General features: G+C 35.3%; 4 protein-coding genes across 6 annotated transcripts in view; 2 read left to right on the forward strand and 2 right to left on the reverse strand.

Annotated features, from left to right (window-relative positions):
* The window catches only part of LOC126375456 (N-alpha-acetyltransferase 15, NatA auxiliary subunit), a 104,410-nt gene extending 97,468 nt beyond the window's left edge, over nucleotides 1–6,942 (reverse strand). Inside the window, exons 1-8 of the mRNA XM_050022382.1 lie at nucleotides 6,787–6,942; nucleotides 6,428–6,512; nucleotides 6,010–6,272; nucleotides 4,868–5,175; nucleotides 4,480–4,614; nucleotides 3,079–3,216; nucleotides 2,102–2,369; nucleotides 459–615 (exon numbers count right to left, since the gene is read on the reverse strand). Of these exons, the coding sequence (XP_049878339.1) occupies nucleotides 459–615; nucleotides 2,102–2,369; nucleotides 3,079–3,216; nucleotides 4,480–4,614; nucleotides 4,868–5,175; nucleotides 6,010–6,272; nucleotides 6,428–6,512; nucleotides 6,787–6,843 (1,411 nt within the window). The 5' untranslated portion in view covers nucleotides 6,844–6,942. The remainder of the gene's footprint in view (nucleotides 1–458; nucleotides 616–2,101; nucleotides 2,370–3,078; nucleotides 3,217–4,479; nucleotides 4,615–4,867; nucleotides 5,176–6,009; nucleotides 6,273–6,427; nucleotides 6,513–6,786) is intronic.
* Nucleotides 6,943–7,312: 370 nt separating this feature from the next.
* On the forward strand, nucleotides 7,313–9,500 carry LOC126375573 (uncharacterized). Its single transcript, XM_050022573.1, has one exon. It carries the CDS (start codon nucleotides 7,437–7,439, stop codon nucleotides 8,127–8,129), a length of 693 nt encoding a protein of 230 aa, XP_049878530.1. The 5' UTR covers nucleotides 7,313–7,436; the 3' UTR covers nucleotides 8,130–9,500.
* A 27-nt stretch (nucleotides 9,501–9,527) lies between these two features.
* LOC126375545 (uncharacterized) lies at nucleotides 9,528–13,050 on the reverse strand. Its single transcript, XM_050022523.1, has 4 exons — nucleotides 12,844–13,050; nucleotides 12,584–12,760; nucleotides 12,037–12,372; nucleotides 9,528–11,855 (listed from the first exon to the last, which is right to left on the reverse strand). Exons 3-4 carry the CDS (start codon nucleotides 12,366–12,368, stop codon nucleotides 11,210–11,212), a joined length of 978 nt encoding a protein of 325 aa, XP_049878480.1. The 5' UTR covers nucleotides 12,369–12,372; nucleotides 12,584–12,760; nucleotides 12,844–13,050; the 3' UTR covers nucleotides 9,528–11,209.
* Nucleotides 13,051–13,944: 894 nt separating this feature from the next.
* Nucleotides 13,945–19,747, forward strand: LOC126375557 (nuclear transcription factor Y subunit alpha). 3 transcript variants are annotated; one of them, XM_050022537.1, is made up of 9 exons: nucleotides 13,945–14,086; nucleotides 14,739–14,916; nucleotides 15,516–15,573; nucleotides 15,954–16,082; nucleotides 16,300–16,391; nucleotides 16,932–17,120; nucleotides 17,719–17,801; nucleotides 18,327–18,432; nucleotides 18,816–19,747. In XM_050022537.1, exons 2-9 carry the CDS (start codon nucleotides 14,749–14,751, stop codon nucleotides 18,888–18,890), a joined length of 900 nt encoding a protein of 299 aa, XP_049878494.1. In that variant the 5' UTR covers nucleotides 13,945–14,086; nucleotides 14,739–14,748; the 3' UTR covers nucleotides 18,891–19,747. The 3 variants fall into 3 exon arrangements, with proteins under 3 accessions (XP_049878494.1, XP_049878496.1, XP_049878495.1); XM_050022539.1 differs by lacking the exon at nucleotides 13,945–14,086 and adding an exon at nucleotides 14,093–14,357; XM_050022538.1 differs by lacking the exon at nucleotides 13,945–14,086 and adding an exon at nucleotides 14,094–14,291.
* The last annotated feature ends 102 nt before the right edge of the window (nucleotides 19,748–19,849 follow it).

Here is a 19,849-nt window from a genome sequence, read left to right on the forward strand (position 1 = left end):
ATGTGAGTATTTATATTATAGTAGAACATAATATAGGTCAGGTTAGGATCGCTTGACGATTCGATTATTAAAGATATATTTTGTTATCTTTAATAATGGAGCTCTTGTTGTATATCTTTTCATCAAATCGTTTCTGAAATTAGCTATAGGTACAAATTTATCCTTTGTATGTTTTGAAAGAACCCTAAACATGCATTGCTGGCATAATGGGAAACAAAAACGTGTTGCGGTTCTTCGGATTACTACTACCCGCAGCTCAATGGGATTGAATTTCGCAAAATCCCATTTTGTGAACGTGTAGACTTGTAAGTTTTGATAAACACGGCACTGGTCTTAAGCAACGATGTGGTCTAAGGTGGAGCACGCAAACTAAAGTAGTGCCCATACATTACATAGGCGGACAAAGCCATTAAAAAATAATTATTGTACCTGGAGATGAACAAGCGACCATAACATACCTTCCCTAGTGAATTTAGCGCACATCTCCTCAGCGCGTTTGATGTGGCAAGCGCGCAGCATATACCGCGCACACTTGCTGTTGACGTAGCGGTCAGCCGTGTCCATGGCCTGCGCCTCCTCCAGCCATTGATACGCGGAGACGGGGTCGCCGGCGCGCTGCGAATATACGTTACAACTAATTAAAACCTGACCAGAAATAGAAACATTATTCCTTCCTCAGTCTACAGGGCGCCACATTGAATACAATCACGACGCACAATCAAGACGCTTTTATTGACACCTCATTTGTTAAATTGTGATAGGTGGTTTAGACACATACATAGCGGCCAAATACATAGCCCTCCTTTTTGCTTCGCCGTAGCCGGGGGAAAGCCTTCATCAATCAAGGGGAACAACAATTTCCACCGGGTACAACATTTCAGACAACGAACTTCGACTCGGGGCGTCGTATGAGAGGAGGTTCGAGAGAACCGGAGATAACGTTAATACCTAATAATATAACTATTGGCATAAAACTTAGTCGCGTGGAGAACAAACATACTTAAGTTTAGAACACATTGCTTAGAAACTAGGAGAGCATTTATACAATTTATACATTCAATTATCTAGATTTTATCTCAAACTTTGTTAAACCGTATCTAGGTTGTTAACAAATCGATCGAGGCATGATAGGTTTTATTTTATCTTAAGTAGTCACGATTTTGTGCTTTCAAGGTTTATCGGTTTTATTAAGTGACTTATTTAATTCAAAACCGTGCGCCATGCGTGGTCTATGCATTAACATGAAAGTTTATAGTGGCTATCAATTATCAACTAGTTAGTTGCTAACGTTAGCTGTTTGTCTCTAAGTTATATAGAACATCCATGCTACAGAATTTATGTTCCATACACAGTCAAGGCGGAAGGCAAGAGGGAAACCACTGCCCTATTTTTCCCTAAAAAAGTAGCATGGAGGAAAATGCTACACCGACAAGAGCGTGGCTCTTAAATTGATGATGATGACATAGTCAAGGATCATCGTGGTAGCCCAGTCGCAAGAACGCTTGACTCTCACTGTAAGGTCGCAGGTTCCAGTCCACCAATAAACCTACGATTTTCGAATTCATGTTTGGATCGTAAACGATTATCACGTGCTCAACGGTAAAGGAAAACATCGTGAAGAAACCCACATACCCGAGAAATGCGTTTCGGATGTGACCTAACCTGTATATTGGGCTGGTTTTCCCTTCGCAGGTTGGAAAGTCACACAGGCAGTCGCTTCTGTAAAAAACCGGACCTGTCAAATCTACAGGTTAGGTAAGCGGACCCTGAAAAAACGCAATAACGCTAGGGAGATGACATATTCAAGGATAAAAGAAAAACTTGGATGTTTTGCTGTTTATCCTCTTTTCACTTCTTTGCTGGGGCCTTAGCTTCAGACGATTACCAAGTGCGAAAGTGTAATCGAATAAAATTTATAGGTTTCCCATATCACCCTATGTCGATCGCAGTTCGTTGCCAGCGGTAAAGGAAAACATCGTGAGGGAACTCACATTCTCGACTCACGTAAGTATCTAGTATACATGAACCATGTCAATAATAACCCTGACACCAAAACTGGTGAGGATGACACCACATAGCAGATCAGGGTATTTATACATACCTTATATATCCTTCCTTTGGCAATAAACAGTTCTATGAGGGTGGGCGTGTGGTCTATCGCGGCGTCGATATAATGTAGTGCTCTATCGGTGTCCTTCTTATAGTCGAAGTGTTGCGCGGCGTAGTAGTACGCCCATAGTAGCGCGCTGGCCGGCTGCGTCTCCTCCTCAGGGTCCGCACTAAACTTGCCAGTCTTGGATAAATTCTCTATGTACTGTAAAATTAGACGCTCTATCGTCTCCGATTTACTTTGGACCTCGTATAACGACCTGCAAGTTGAAAAAGGCTTGGTTTAGTCATTGTGCATATGATAGATAGTACAGACGAAAACTTCAACTTTTAGAGAGATATATATGATCCGTAATCCCAAATGGGGAGAGCAGAGGCAGAAGTAATCAGAAGATAACTGGCAGCCAATTATGCTAGAATGTTCACTAAAATAAATAAGAGACATGGTGACAAATCCTCAACCCAACGCATATACAGCATATTAGAAAGGACACAATCTCTCTCTTTCTTCGGTTTTTACGATATGCACGAGAGGATAAATAGTTGTCTAATAGGTACCTCTGACTTGCCCAATTGGTAATATAGTCGTGAAATTTCTGATATAAACAGCTGAACTGAACACATTCTGTAAAAACAGCTGTACAGTCATGAACAATATCATGTACCCACTAGAACCCTGTCACACTATCATATGTGACACTTACGGTTTAATTTGTCAAAAAAGTTAATGTGACATGGTTTCAAAGTGTATACATATCAGTACTTGTGACCGTACATAACTATTAGTAAAAATCTATCTTAAGATTAGTGTTGGAGCCAACACAGCCAACTACATCGTTCATAGATGACTTACATTGTTCACAGATTAATAAACATTGTTCACGGACTATTTGCTCCCAGTTCAACATAGAAGTAATTAACATTACACTTGTTTAGTTTGTTGTTGTTTTGTTAATAAGTTGCGCGTACCTGAGGTCAACGAACAGCGGTGGGATGCCTTTATGCAGTCCGTGACGTAGGTAGAGGTCCACGAGCGCCGGGAACACCGACGGCGGGGCGTCTGTCAGTTGCAACCGCCGCGGCGCGATCGCTTTCGGATATTCTTTCCTGAAAACATCGACATATTTCTACCTTACTCTACATATTAACCGCCTTTTCAATAAAAAAGAAGCGGAGAACGTGAGTTTAAGTACTAGACAGCCAAGCAAAATAGAATCCAATTATCAAATAATTCGATTAAAGTTCGTTTACGTTCACCGCTTGTTAAATTGTATTGGTACGAATAGAGACCAAGTGAAGACAGAACCAGTATAGAGGTAATTTCTTAGCCAGTTATCCAAATTCAAAAAAAAAATGACACACAACATAAAGGTTCGAAGTTTAAAATAATACTTAAGGTGCTAAAGTTGACGATCAAAATTCTTATCAATCAAATGGTTGCTATGAGAATGCGAATGTCGTGTCTAATAAAGAAGTCAAATAATTGGCCATGAAGCGATAGGGTTGGAGAATGCTTCACTGACAAGAGTGTGGCTCTTTAGTTAATGATGATGAAATGGTTGCTGCAGTCGTAAGCATTATCGACGCAAAACTATGAACAGCATGTCTATTTTATTTTTTTGAAATCTGTCCCTCTTCTGGGACCTCCATCAGATGGACATGGAACTAATTCAGATACAGATTGTGAGATTATTCTTTTGAGATTTTTAATTTCGGCTTCGATACCTTTAATTACGATGGTTTTTTTTTACATTTGTTTTATTTTCGTTTTTGTTTATTTTTGGAAGAGATTGGCAATGCATCTGCATGGACAAGGAACAGTATAACAGTATAGTGTATCAAAACAATACAAGCCTACACTGGTGACAATTATGATAAGTATACTCTTATCATGTAATATATAACTAATAGATAAAATTGTAATCTTTGAAGCCTTGAGAGTCATCAAGAGACATAATAAAAAAAAACAATAGCATTTTGAAGTTGTACTAACTTCCTCTAGCTTTTAAACATCACTAGTACCTAATTACGATTAAAGAGAATAACCAGTTTAGTACAATAAGTGATTATATTTCAATAAGATAACATTTTTCAATAGCCTCAATAATACGCGGTAATAATTAGATCTGTCAAAGTACGTAAACTAGTGTTATGACGTACATAGGCATAGTCATGTATCAGCCAATAGCAGGTTGATTGATTCTTTTCTATCTACCATTACCTATATCTTACTACCTACTTACTTCACTCACCTTGTTTACAGTGTCCCTTCTGTACATAGTACTATTGTTTATTCTTTGCTGCTAATCACACATTGACTTATGTTACTACATTATTTATCGTACAAAGTACAGGATGAAGTATACTCACTTATATACATCGAAAAAGGCCACTTTTTCATCAGGACTACTAAGTTGTTTAGCTTCTATGAGCTTCTGATAATACATCACATTTTCAGGGTTACGTTTTAACAAGTCTTCATACACTGCCTCTGCTTCTTTGTACCTGAAAATCAGTATAATATTATTTAAAATAAAGTTATTAGTAAAAAGATGGCCTTAACTATTTACTCTATGTATAACTTTCGTCAAAAATAACTGAAGTAGTATTCAATATATTTTTTAAACATAGAATATCAAAAAGTATTTGTTTGTTTTCAATATCAACAGACTACACAATAGATGACATAATAATTGATGTAACCTTTATGTAGAACATATAGTACGAGATTTAAACTATACATAGTATATTCACTCACCGTTTCAATTTTAATAAATATTCGCCGGAAGTTTCCTTCACCGACAATTTATCCAAAATTTGAGCTTGGAATTTTTGTAAATGCTGCAGTGCTCTCTCATACTGTCCCGACTCAGCCAGCACCATGTTCTGATAAAGCAACAGCTCCGAGTGTTCATAGTCATACGGCCCCTTCATTTGGTTTGTACGGAAGGCATCGAGAATGCTATTGGCCATCTCATAGTCTCCCAAAAGGTGGTAGCTCATGGCGAAACCGATCCATGACGCTCTCTGTGTTGGCCTCAGCATAAACAGTTGGTAGCGGGTATCCTGGAATCACAATTATTACATATATTAATTATCAAAATAATACTAAAATTAAAAGCTTCAATTCAAGTTTGTCTAGACAAATTTTGGTGATGACGCACACTTTCCCTACTTTAGTATTAAATTGTTCCTGCTAAATTGTCTACTTTTGTGAGCAATAAAGTGTTATCTCTATAATGATGTTATTTATTACTAATGAGTTTATAAATAAGGATAAGGAGTCTTTAACCTCCTAGTTAAAGTCAGTTAAAAGAGTTAACAACCAACTTTAGTCATTCAACCAATGGTCAGTTGCGGCTTACATAAAACATAGAAGAAAAAAATAAATGTCTACATAACCATTAATGTTTCAAGTTTCCATAGAAAGAATCTACATAATAAATAATCCCTGTTGCTAAGCAATGATAACCTGTAGGCAATTTATATAAGAACTTAATTAAATAAGCTGAAGTGTAAACAACCGGCTACTTATAAAAAAAACTCATGATGTAACCAGACATATTACATTAGCTACAAAAACACTAAAAGTTTACAGCCAATAATGCACAATTCTTTTAGTTAGTGTTTATCCAAAATATTCCTTGAGTAGTTAACCAAATCATTTAGCTCAAAATTCAACCATGCTAGAGACCTGTAAAGTCTATTTTAAATATTTAGGTCACAATATCTATTTCAGGATGCATTTGTTTTATTTCAAAACATCCCATACCTGTCACTTATAACAGATTTCAGGTGAGGATCTAATTATTAGAAGTTTGTATTTATAATACATATTTACATTGTACATGCAGTCTTATTGGCTACAAAATAAAGGTAAGAAACTTCATTGATACTTACTTTATAACCTTCCAAATCCCGCATCTGAATTTGGAGCAAGGAAAGGTCTCTCAGGATTTGAATATTCTCCTTCTCCCACTTAAGAGCATTACGGTAACATTTGATGGCCTCATCATACTTCTTGTCAGACCTCTGCAGCAAGCCGTACACGTGCCAACACACGGGAGACTTCAGGTCGTTACGCAGCCCGCGACGCACGTACTCGTATGCTTCATCTTTACGTCCAAGGCAGTTCAGAGTTAATCCTTTCATAGCCAGTGTTTCTAAAATTGTTTTAAAAAGATTCTATTAGAAAATAATACGTACAATATAATGTCACGTCAAGAAAACGTAATAAGATTTACAGTAACTTAATTGATACTAATAAATATTCTCCTTTCGTATGTCTAATATCAAATTCTAGTTCTTCATTCCTTACCTCCATGTTCAGCGAATTTCGGATTGGACAAGATTTGCTTCGCAAATTTCAGCCCGTTTTTGTATTGTTTATGTTCGTAGCAACGCTGAAAAATAATATCGCAAATCGTTAACCTCTACATCACTGAATGCATCCTAAAAAGGGTGCAACAATAGTCTTTGAAACATGTTTGTATAGTTTAAAATTAAAACCATTTCCATAAGTAAATAGCCTGTCGGAACATTAGGGATGAACAAGCATTAAATATAGAATACAATAACACCGCTTCCATACAGTTCAGTATTTTATATTTCAAGATAATCGTCTTAGAATGACAGGCTGCGTAAACTCGAAGTGTATGTTTATACAATAGCACTTACCAAAATTCTTTTAAAAAGGGCATTTTCTTTAGGCGGCAAAGGATTACTGGGTGGCATTTTGTTCCAAGGAAATGAAGTATCTTTTTATTATTTCACTATAAAATTGAAATATTACTAAAAACCTCGTGGCTATAAACCAAAGAAGTCGATGAAGGATTACTGTCTATGGTTTATAGAGAGGTCACGTGACCTATTCGTCAGGGATACCAGCTATAGAAAAACATTTCTACCAATTTTTGACATTGATAAAGAAGTGCATGGGGGTATTCCTCTGGGTATTCTCAATTAGTCTATGGTTGTAGTTAGCATTGGTAGGTTGGTACTACTTATTGATATTTACAAAGTGTGTTATATCCAATTAACATGTAATGAAAATATATACCACACGTTTAATAAATATCAGTTTATTTATATATACCCTTATTTAATTCATAAAATTCAAATTTAACTAATAATAACTTAACAATAATACAACAGACTAAGTGCACATACAACTCAATGTCATCGACCTCCCATACTGTCAATAAAATGTCAAATGTCAAGTCGACAGTCGAGTCCGAAATTATTTGCAAACGATCAGTGAACAAGTACTAAAAAAACCATAAAAACTACTCGTTTGGCTTAAAGTAATAAAATTGTTTAATTAGAATATGGGTATAGAGAACATGCGTCGTTGGCCAATGTACATCGTGTTTGCTGTGTGCATATTGCTCACACTTTCACTATTCAATAGTTGGAGTTTAGAGACCGAATTACGAAACAGAATCGCCGAGATAAGCACCCAGCTACAGGACTGTTCCAAACAGCAGACATCATGTATGGAAGACTCGCTCACTCTCATCGAACAAAAGGAAGGTTATTTATCAAAGGTAAATAGTTTAGAAAAACGTATAAATACACTCGCCTCTGAAGTCGGTAAATACAAAGAAATGGCGAATAAGGCAGAGACTCAGGTCAACCGCACGCTAGTCGATGTGGAACTATGCAAGACTGAGTTACAGTCACTCAAGAACCTCCAGTTGAGTAAGACTGCCACACTGGAAACTTTAAGGTTAGAAAAAGAAACCCTTAACACTCAGTTGACAGAAAGGAAAGAGAAAGTTGGTGAATTGGAAAAAGAAATAGAAAGGTTGAAGTCTGCCCTGACTACAAAGAATGTGTCAAATGCACCAGCACCGGTTATATCTAAGGTCACACCGGCGGCCGCACCACCTAAATTAAGTTCCTCACTTAACATGAATATCCCAATAAACGAACCCGTCCTTGAGAATGATGCAAAAGAAGAGCTGGAAGACACAAATTTAGTAAATGATGGTCAAGATTTTGATCCCCAGCTTCAGTAATTATAGTTTCCAATGAACAAATTATTGATGTAATCCAAGCCTGGTGATCTTAAGGGCAAAGAGTAAGTGTCATTTGAATGCATTGGCCTTTGTTACAATGTTTTATTGTACTTGTTACCTTTTAATGTTAGGAATTTTGGACTACCATTGTCATTTTACAGGGGATGTAATTTAAGTATTTTTGCCATACATCCTTAACATGCTACAACATGTTATTTGCCCTTTGTATGTCTTCATAATGTTGCAGAAGCCATAAAATACAACCTATTCAAGGATCTTCTTCATTCCATAGTAAATAAATATTAAACTACAAGTTAAATGATATTTTATGTTTATCTACTTAAGTGAGTGATGTAGTTTATATCATCACAATAAATAGTAATTACACTTCTATATCATACATGTTATGCTGTATGAATGTAGACTAGACTTAGATTATATTTAGATATATTGAAAAACTATGTTAATGAGCCATAAGGCTATGCCATTCACTGTTGCTATATATAATGCTGATTTTGGCAGACAACAACTTAATTATAATTTAATTTGACAGTTTCAAAGTAGCTTCTTTTAATTCTATTTTTAGAGCTGTCTAGCCAATGAATAACTTTCATCACAAAATAATTAATTGATCTGCCTCAACAACTCAGCTTTCCTCAATTGATTATTTATAAATCATAAGAAGTTTTTACATAAAGTAATAGTATGGAATATTGGTCAAACAGTGAATGCTTAACCTTTACTGGAGCCAAGAAGGTGCCACAGCATTTAAGATCTGACTTATATCTTCCTATAATATAATCATTTATTATTACATTGATCATTTACTGCAATTATATATATAGACATGTATAATTATAATGGGCGGATCCTAACGTGAGTAGATAGATAATATTTACTGGGTCAAAGGTTTCTAGAGTATTATTTTAAATGGAAAATTTTTATATTATTTTGTGAGGTTTGGCAATTTGGCTCAAAATCTTAGTTTGTCACACTCTTCTCCCTGCTACATTTAGCTGCTTTAAAGTGGTTGACAAAACTTTGACTGTGAATTGCATTTTGTATGTATTATGTGCAATTTATATGTAGATTTTTTGTGCCCATATCTTAAGTGTGATTTTTGTATGTTTAGTATGTATGTAACAATACAATTGGCCCTTGAGGCTATGATTCGTGTTCTACTGTAGTGTTATCATTATAGCATACATTAGATTCTATTCATTAAAATTCATGAGTAGTGTGTTGGATGGGTGCTACTCTCATATTTTTTCTGTGATGTAAATTGGAAGTTCTTATGGAATTGTATTGATATGCCTGCCTTTATTGCATCTTACGTTTAATGTATACGAAAATAAAATTATTTTACCAAAACATGCTTTTTTTTTTTAATTAAAACCATTTTTTATTTCTAAACAAGGTTTATTCATCTTATACAATCTCTAGCATAATCAAACAAAAATCTTCCCACATCATTACTTCACAAGTAATGTATAACAACATAAAACTTAGAATAGAGGGACTACTTTAAAGTCAACAATAGTGTGCATACTCTGCATAATATTTTTCTTTATTCTATATAATATAATCGGCAAACTCTGTTATATGTAACATTTTAACGTAGAAACATTTTAAAAAATATATGGTTCTATCACATGTTACAAGCTATTGACACTTAAAGTAGCCCCAAATATAAGGCATTATATTTAAGGCGTTTATATTTTAAATCTCATTGAAAGTCCATTGGTCAATCAAAACATAAAACAGTTGTAAGTAATAGTAAATAAAAAGTACAGAAATCTGTACTACTCTTGGCAAAAAATTGGCTGAAGACTTTCTCCACTAAAAAAGTAAACAACCACTTTTTAGCACAATTTAAAGTTAATTATAAATGTAAAAAACGTATCTTCATGAAGTGTAACTTGTTTTTGTTTATGTTGTACAGACGCCAAAAGTATACCAGACAATATTATAAAGATCTATCACAATATCTCCTAATGAAAAAATAGATAACACCAAACATGATAAACATGATCATTTCTAACTAAATAATACCCTAATCCTAGCATTACTTTTATCTGTTACATTCGAAATCTAAAGTTGAATGTTTCCTAAAAGAAAACTAAACCTATCAAATACAAATTAAAACTTCGGTGGTATAGAATAAGTGACAAGATATAGGGTTGGAGATCTATAAAGACTTTTATAATAACATATTTTGGCTTAAGAAACATTAAAAGGTTGTATAGTCTCATCTACTTCACCCTAAAACATGGGAGAATATATCCAAAGTATTTTTGAACAATATTAACCTTTGCCAATTGTGTATTGCAAAAAGTCCTATACTAATTATTGTCTTTTTAAAATGTGCTACTCAGGAACTTCACAGTTTTCTCATATCATACAGTCCTCAAATATAAGTAAATAAGCAAAACCGTTCAAGTTAGCGCCATCTATGGAGTAGACTGTTATAAATGAAAACAAAATATGTTCTAAGCATTACTGTTTCTAAACATGGACTCCAGATAAGCACACGTTACTGTGAACCATTCATAGATAAGCTGGGAGAAATAATGACATATTTTTCATTTCAACACCATGCTACTGAAATATTATAAGTGGAAAAGCATTGTGTGCAGCTGTTTGTGACAAATTGCTTATTTTCTATTATGCTATTTAAACTATTGTCAGCATTAATTCATAATCATACATAAGAGCTACAGCTTGTCAGAATGTAAACGAACTAAAGGAAATGTACATAAAATAGATAAATCCTATACCATACAAAAATATATCACAAAACTATAAAAAATGTTTTCATTGCAAGTTTGTCACAATTGAAGTGTTTATTTTAGTGCTAATGAAATTATCTGTACAATCAATCATTTGACTCATTGAATCTGTTATCTAATTGGGTACCAGAGAAATATGATACATTAATAGCATCATATTTGTAATGCAGAATTGTTTCTATTTCTTTGTACAAACTACGGAATATGTCCACTTTTTAAATGAAAGCATTAGTTTAAAATAGGAATGTGTATAAAAACTGTTTCAACATATTGAGTACATCTGAAACAAAATTACTGAGCATGTTTTGCTTCCTCTTCCTTAGCTACCTCCTCAAATGCAGCAAGGAGATTCCTGCGACATCTACTTTCATCTGTATACCGTAACACCCAGATAATATACTCTCCAACATTAAGGGGATCCTCACTATAACTGATTTGCACCTTACATTTTCTTTCCCATTTCATCATATCTATAGCTCTATTGTTTCGGGTTCGAGTAAACTCAATATAACCATTGCATTCCACAGCCAATTTTGGCAGTTGAGCATTTAAGGCATCATGTGACTTGTTAGAATCCGTTCCACTAGTGGAAGGTATGCAATCCCCTTGACCTACTTCCAGATTCGGAGGTGTGACTGGCACACATTTACGTTTTACACGTCTCCCTATTGCTCCATCCCCTTTATGTCCAATTTCTGACGTTTCATCCAATGGGAACTCTCTTTTTATTGCATTATTTTGACACATTTCATGATCTCTAACAGGTTCTTCAATCTTAATTCTCTTTCTGTCAGTTTCATACTCGTCAAGGGGCTTACAACCTTCTGCCCACTCTGGACTGTTACAGTTAGACCTTAGCAATCGCCTTTTACCACATCTTTCTTTAGGTTTAAATTCAGGGGAGTGAAGTGGACTGGCTAAAATGGAGTCTTCTTTTCTGGAACATTCAATTTCTTATTAGAAACTACTATGAATCCAATAGCTAAGCAAACTAAGCAAAGCAAAATATTCTAAGCTTAATGAGAAGAGGTATAGTGAAAATAAACAAAACAGCTTACAAATTTTAATTTTATTTAAGAAAATTCTACATTAATTAGCTGATATGTAATTATACACACCTTAGCAAACTATCTTGTCTTGTTGGAATTTTATCAATACTCTCAATAGTGGTAAAATCATGGCTTGAACACTGCATGTCATGTTTCAGAAATGTTGATATTTTTTTCCGTGTCTTTATAGTTCGACCGAACCATTCTAAAGTGGCATCATCAGAAAAATACAATGCAAGATTCTGCCGCTCATGATCTATCATGCGTTTATACCATTGTATGAATGTTCTTGCTTGTTGACGTTCTGTAAACTTATTGTTTGTGTTATTATTGTCTTCTTGTAAGGATTTGATGTTTATTCTAGTGTTATGTTTGTGTGGTGTGGTTGGAGCGCTGGACATTTTTCTGTAAAGATAAATGAACATATAAAAAAGCATTTATTGAGTAACGTTACGAAAGAGATATCTTTCATTTTCAATTTAAAATTTACTTCTTTTATAACAGTACATTATGAAAACAGCTTGACTATTTGATACCCACTATCATTGGTCCCAACTAGAAAATGTTAGGGAATTCTTCACACAATCCTCATGGAAAAACGTCAAAGATAACTTACATTTTTCAGTTAGTATCTCAACGACCTTTTGGGAGCTCTTCGCCTCGTTCGCCAAGGCCACTCGAAGGCCTTCCAAACGTCTCTTACTTTCCTGAATATACGCAGTAATGGAGAGGTTTATTTCTAACAACTCCTTGTGTAAAGATGTCACGCTTTGACTCCTCGCGAAAATATTTCCTAGAAAATAACAATACATTGCTTATATTGCCGTAAACAAAACAAATGAAATGACATACTTCGATATTCAAACCATAACCTACCAACACACTTTGTTGCCTCAAAAGCCAAATGTTCACGGGTTAAATCGTCAGATATTGTCGAATTCATCTTACAACCGACTTCCTTTATATAAACATCTGCAGATTAATTCATGAAATGCACAATATTTTCACAATTTTCATTTACGGATCACAAAGCGTCGTTGAAATTCATAAATGGCAACCATAGAGTATAATGTTTTTTTCTGTAATTTCGTTTCAGGCACTAAAGAGGCCTGTGCTAATAGACGAGCGTTTTTTTAAACGCTATCTATTTTTTAGACCAAAAGACTATAGGTCAAACCAATAAAATACAAAGAAGAACCCTGTTGAGTTGTCGATGGTCAACAAAGAAGGTGTGACCATTTAATAATATTTTATCATTTTGTGCAGAATAAATTTTTGTTATCTATGTATATATACGTAGATTTTATGTCCCATTTTTAAGGACGACAAGGATATAACAGTTTGAAAACAACTCTCTATAATCACCATTAGTTTATGCACCCTGGTATGGTCTATTATTTTTTACAAAATGATATTTTAATCTCGACAATTATCGAAAAGACTGGATAAAGCTCGCACAGAACCGGGATACTTGGAAAGACATAGGGGAGGTCTTTGCTCAGCAGTGGGATCTTACAGTAAACTCTAAGTACTCTAACTTTTTAATTCTATAAAAGCTTATTAACTTACCAATAGGTCTGTTTTGTAACGTGGTGCACAACTACAAAGAAAATATAATCTCGACAACTGATATCTGTCAAAGAATAAAATTGTAATTAAAACTTATAGAAAGTTATTTTCAAATTGTTTTCTATTATAAACTTAACCTTTGACAAGTTTATCCTTGATGATTACGCTAAGAAAAGTAGTTATTTTTTATTTTTGACACATAAAAACTCGGTGGACAACTGTGTTACAAAATAACAAAAGTGAAAGATAAGTATCGTAAATTATTCTTTGAAGGTGATATTTGCAAAGGTTCACCCTTATATTTATTTATATATAAAAGGTACATTCAAATTGATTTTTTATACAGCAGTATTTTGTTACATTACATGGCAACTCACAAACACCATAGACAAGTTTTAATTACGCGAATGAGCATTGGCGAAAGAGGGACCCGCGCTTCCATGGGAGTGGTAATGCGCCGAACCAATCTTCTGCGTTCTTGTGATCATTGACTTCGGCCATTGGTCTATCTTTTGTCAACCAATCATCGAAATACCAGTGAGGACCCAATGTAAGTTCTCAATACAATTTTGGGCGATTATTATTGTGCGATGGCTGTACCGGTGCTTTATTGGAAAACTGTTAAAACTTTTGGTTTTCATTCTAAAATGTACATACACCATGTCTGATGAAATTACATGAAAAGAAAAGCAGCCATTTTGATTACGCTTGCTGTGTTGGCCTCGTACTTGTGACGTATCGCATATTTCCGCGAGGTACAGTAGTTTTCCACTTGTTTCTTTCGTTTCTCATCAAAGAATCATTGAAAGTAGTAAACTCCGGTAAGGGTCTTCTTACATATACTACAAATTATCATTTGTTACATTGTCCTAACAAATCTCACCGACCTATAATTTTTTACAAGTTCAACTTGCTTTCCTTCGTTATCTTTACGTGACGTATAGTTTACGCGATATTTATTTTATCACTCTCGAACTCATTGTACCCTTTAAATACCTACCTACATATACCTACATAAGTTAGCTCTCGCGTGATGTTGGCCCTTCATCCAATAATTAACTAAAAGGGTATACTTAATTAATTAATTTCCGTCTAATTTAGTCCTAAATTGAAACCCATTATAAATCCAACAAAACTGATGCAATATGATGGCAAACAATCTGAACCCCAACATTTAAGGGATGTGTAAAATATTTTCCCAGTGAGGTGACAATGGAGCATGCTCAGATACAGAGCTCGGACGGGACGCAGGTGATGACCATCAACGGGCAACAACTGCAGGTGTTGCAGATGAACAACCCGTCACACATGATACAGGGACCTAATGGCCAACAGATTGTTGTCCATGCTATACCTAGCACAGCACCCACTGCTATACAGGTAAATAAAGAATAGGTAATCACTCTAGGTAAGAGAGATCCACCCAAGACCACACTGTCACTTACCATGAGGTGAGATTGTGGTTGAATGTGAGCCTAAATTATTTAAAAAATAGTCTTGCTATAATGATGGCTAAAGAAGAAGCTAAAATTATAATTCTGCATTTTAATGCAGTTTATATTGTAGAAAGTACCCATAAGACTATCCTGATCAGGGATAAAAATAGTTAAAAAATAAATAATATGGTTTGCAAGTTTTGCAACTCTGAAGGTCTATTAGTCATGTCATTATATTCAATTCAAAATTCTGTTAATTTTTATAATATGAATATGTATGTTTGTTCATGCTATCAGATTGGAACACCACAAATCCAGGTAGTAGTATCAATTGCATGCAAACAATTTTTGTTTTATTATTTTCTTAGCTAAAAGTTTTGTAGACATCTTTATTTTATTATACCTATAACAAAACTGTATGCAGATAAAACATTTCAACATTGATCACTTGAGGAATAATTTGCTATAACTTTGTATTGCATTAGTACTTGTATGTAGTACAGGTATAAAACATAATAATTCACTACTTTTTTAAATTTGCAGGTGGCAAATGGACAGCAGTTGCAGCAGTTACAAGTTCTACCACTGTCTAGCCTGCAAGGTAAACAGCATGTTGTTACTGTTAAGCACACTGAACTTTACCTGGAAAGCCTTTCTGGAAAGGGATGACTACCCAACAGTGGGACACCCTCAAACTTAATTAAAACACGAAGAACCTGATGGGATGAGAGTCACTTATTCTTAAAACCTTGCCATACCTACAATAGTCAGAAAGATTGATTTATTTCTACGATAGATGCCATTATATAAACTTAATAACTTACACAACAAAAATATACAAAACAGTTACTCAATGGTACACTAACACTTAACTAAGTATGGAGGGCATCCAAAATAAACAAAGGACACCCAGCATGAGTTACTTGTACATACTTATACACTTCTCTCAGTTAATAAATTAAAAAATTGTATTATTTTCAGGAGCAAGCAACAACATCCAGCCCATGCAGCTAGTGCAGACACCGGATGGCCAGACCTTCATCTACCAGCCCACAGCCAGTGCCCCACAAGCCACTATCGACCAGCACCAGATATTACACCAACCAACTGGTAGGATTAAAAAATCAACATAATTACTTTTTAAACATCATAGAAAGGCGGTTATAAAACGATGTGGTCGCGGTTAGCGGTGAAGCGGTCGACAAGGCAGTATTATGTTTTCTAATTTTAACAAGGCTTTGAACACCCTGAGTGATCATGCCAGACCCATAGTTGCAACCAAAACCAATCAATAGTACAATAACAAACAAATTTTTTTTTTTTTCAGTAATCAATCTTAATGGGAATCTGGTGCAAGTGGCAGGAGTCAGTAATGCTGTGCAGCAACAACAGATTGTAAATCAGCCTAATATCGTAATGGTGAGTTTATGTTTATCCACAACCTGACAATCCCAGCGTGTTCATTATTCCAACTGTCAATTAGTTGAATTTCATTAATTTGCCTCTATTGCAATTTTTATTTATTTCATTACTCTGTGCAGCATTTTATCTTACTGCATATGTATGCAACTGTCTCTCCCAGGCGTGTCGTAAATTTAACTAAGGGATTATGTACCACAGGATTGGTTATCTCGTGAATACGGCTTCTAACATAACATAACAAATACTTTATTGCACAAACAGGAAAAAACAAAATACAAAACAAAAGAGAAATACAATAGGCTTCTAAACTAGGTAAGTGTCTCTACGTAAGGTGGCAGGCACGCTGATAAGGATTATGGACCAGAATGCCACCTACTCAAGCGGACACAAACTTAACCTAATTTTAGTTTGATACCTCTTAAGTCAGTGTCGTCCTTTACTAACAATAAGTGCATGAAAGTAAAATAAGAAATAGATTTAGTGCTGAATCTGTACCAATGTATGTCAGTTGTAGTAACGTGTGTGGTAACGTTACAGATGGTGAACGGCAGCAACAGCGGCGCGGGCGCAAGCGCCTCGTCGTCGGAGGGCGCGGGGTCGGCGGCGGCGGGCTCGGACGAGGAGCCGCTGCTGTACGTGAACGCGCGTCAGTACAAACGCATCCTGAAGCGCCGCGCTGCGAGGGCCAAGCTGCACGAGATGGGCAAGATACCTAAGGAGAGACCCGTGAGGACCTTTCTCTGTTTTATACATGTAGGAAAGTGAGAATACTATGGAAGGATAATGAACGGGAATTTGATTGTTTATGGTATGAATGGAGGATGGTTAATGAATGGGACGTAAGGCAGTTTAAAAAGTAAAAAAAAAAGGTGAGTCGATGGTACGATGTCGGTCGGGTTAGAGGATTTTGTTAAAATATAAGGAGTAAAGGTATTTAAAATATCCCGTGTTATTTCTATATCCCACAATTTTGGGGGTGTTGGTTGATTAAATTCCTTTAATTCCTGCGAAATGCTTTGGACTGTGGTAGCTCCTCAACTTTTTATTGATGTGACTTTTTGTGAAAATGGCATTAAATACTTGGAAAAGTAGTCCTCAGCACTGCTTATTAGTTGTGTGGAAAAAATACAGTATGGTACAGTTTAAAAAGTAACTGGTATTATAATAACTAACATGTTGACAACCTCACTGATCCGTAAATAGAAGATTCTAGCTTCTATCACCTATAGTACCGCAATGTTGTCGAATAATGTAACATAATCCCGTCGACGAGGGGACCTTTTTATGTCATTGCAATAATATGTTTGTGTCAATCAACTTTCAGAAATACCTGCACGAGTCCAGACACAGACACGCTATGAACAGAATACGAGGGGAAGGTGGCAGATTTCACTCTGGAAGCAGAAAGTGAGTAACATAATTACACATATAAACTCACGCTCATTTCCCACCGGGTCAAGCGGAGACTAATTCCATCTGCATCAATCCTGATGTCTCTGACTTCCTCCATGTTCATCAATCGTTTCGTAAACGCAAGTCGTTAACACATTAGTAACGTAATACATATTATTTAGTTTTATATGATTCGTATAGAACTTGCAAGGATTCTCCAATCTGCTGTACCTATTCTCAATTAATATCATGTTGTTGAATGCCCAGGGTAGCAGATATCAACCAACAAGCATTTTTTTATCTATAGTGTTACGTGCATCACATTCTTACCTTGTGCCGCCATGCACGTGAGTGCGAGCGAGACAATCCGCACGCCACCTCTTACTCCTTACCGGCTTACGGTCATTTAAGACTAAAGTAAGACCCAGAGGCGGTGAGGTCGGCGCTACTAATCGGTGCGGGGCGGACAGTTACCGTTCTATACGTAGTATTATTCTTTGTTATATGCTTGTATCGAAATATTTGCTTTTATATTTTCAGGAATATGGAGGCGCATGAAGTTCTGGAGCAACAATCAGAGGACCACAAGAACTTGGAGGAAATTACTGACATAAAACCCGACACTGTCTCCATCACAATCATACAGGTATTTTGTATTCAAGCTCAGAAATAGCCTAGTTGTAGAAAAAATCTGATCATTCAACGATTTTTGGACTCAATATCCATAATGACATACGGCTATCTAGCTAAACGTGAACATATTGCTTGCATTGAATGAATTTTCGTAGCAGAATAGCAGCGCGATTGAGTGTCCATAGGTCCATATCCCCTCCCGTTGATCGAGGGGAGGTGTGTGTCCAATAGTAGGACATAGATAGATAAACTATTCTGGTATGTCATGTATACCACAATAGTTTCTCTTAAAGTCACAGAAAAAATACCACTACCACATAGTGTAATTTGATCACTCAATTTGTCTTTATTCTAGAACTATATCATCAAATATTTAAGTCAATTTTTGTGTTGCAGGATGAAGAAACACAAGAAAGGCAGTCCACCCAATGGAGGCGGCTTGCACCGCATCAGCCATTGCAGTCCACATAGCAGATAGAAATTGAGTATGTGCACGGACAAATGTGAAGTGTTAATGTGTGACCGACCTTGGAGGCCCATTGGGCTTGGGATATACCAAGTGCAGTGCAATATTACGAAGGAACATCACATGTGCCTAAGAACTTTCAATGACTAAAGCGCACAGTTTTCATAAACGTGTTTTTACACTGATAAACGTAAGTTGGAGTAGTTTTTGTAAATTGTTCTCATGTTTGTTATGCTAGTTCCATTGCCAAAAAGAGTGAAAATAAATTTTTTGGTCGCGTGTATTCGAAATTATGGATCAGAAGTGCAAGAGAAGGTTGAATGAAGCTGATGTTTTGTTGTCTAGTATGTATAATGTCATGTCATTTTTTGAAAGTGTCTTGAGGACCTAAATATAATTATGTGCATTACATTTTTAATCATATTATTAATTTACTTATTTCTAGTTATTGTTGATTGAATATAATTTTTAACAAACCTGCAATATTTATAAGCAAAAGTTTGGAATACTTAACTATAATTTAAATTCAGATCAAAAATATAAGGACCTTCGCGAATTCGCTATTAACCGGCTAAAATAAGTAATACAATTTTCTATGATAACACCCATTACACAAATAAATAACACACTGACAGGGTTTTTATATTTCTGAACAAAATTTTGTATTCACTATTTGAAACAACCACACCATATGTTAACTTTTAAATTTCTCACAACCAAAGCTAAGACTAAGCACTTTTGGGATAAACATGTCATAATTAAGTATTGTAAATATCGTATCTGTATTTTAAATTAAGATCGAGTAGCTGGAAAACTTAGAATTTTTATATTTATTCAAATAAAGTACAAAATTGCACTTAAACTTAATGGTTTTATTTCAAAATAACGACACAAAACTTTCGTTATAAAAGATGTTTTATTAAAAAGATTTTCACAAAATTTGTTCCAAAAAATCAGGTAGATT

This window comes from Pectinophora gossypiella, chromosome 19 (assembly GCF_024362695.1).
Source record: "Pectinophora gossypiella chromosome 19, ilPecGoss1.1, whole genome shotgun sequence".
NCBI classification, from domain to species: Eukaryota; Metazoa; Arthropoda; class Insecta; order Lepidoptera; family Gelechiidae; genus Pectinophora; species Pectinophora gossypiella.

Excerpts from the sequence above, each read along its gene's own strand:
- LOC126375545 (XM_050022523.1), bottom strand. The coding sequence starts at position 12,368 with ATGTCCAGCGCTCCAACCACACCACACAAACATAACACTAGAATAAAC. Across the intron at positions 11,856-12,036 it reads AGACAAGATAGTTTGCTAAG|AAAAGAAGACTCCATTTTAG; the intron begins GTGTGTATAATT and ends TGAATGTTCCAG.
- LOC126375557 (XM_050022537.1), top strand. The coding sequence starts at position 14,749 with ATGGAGCATGCTCAGATACAGAGCTCGGACGGGACGCAGGTGATGACC. Across the intron at positions 16,392-16,931 it reads ATCAGCCTAATATCGTAATG|ATGGTGAACGGCAGCAACAG; the intron begins GTGAGTTTATGT and ends GTAACGTTACAG. Across the intron at positions 17,121-17,718 it reads AGATACCTAAGGAGAGACCC|AAATACCTGCACGAGTCCAG; the intron begins GTGAGGACCTTT and ends ATCAACTTTCAG.
- LOC126375573 (XM_050022573.1), top strand. The coding sequence starts at position 7,437 with ATGGGTATAGAGAACATGCGTCGTTGGCCAATGTACATCGTGTTTGCT.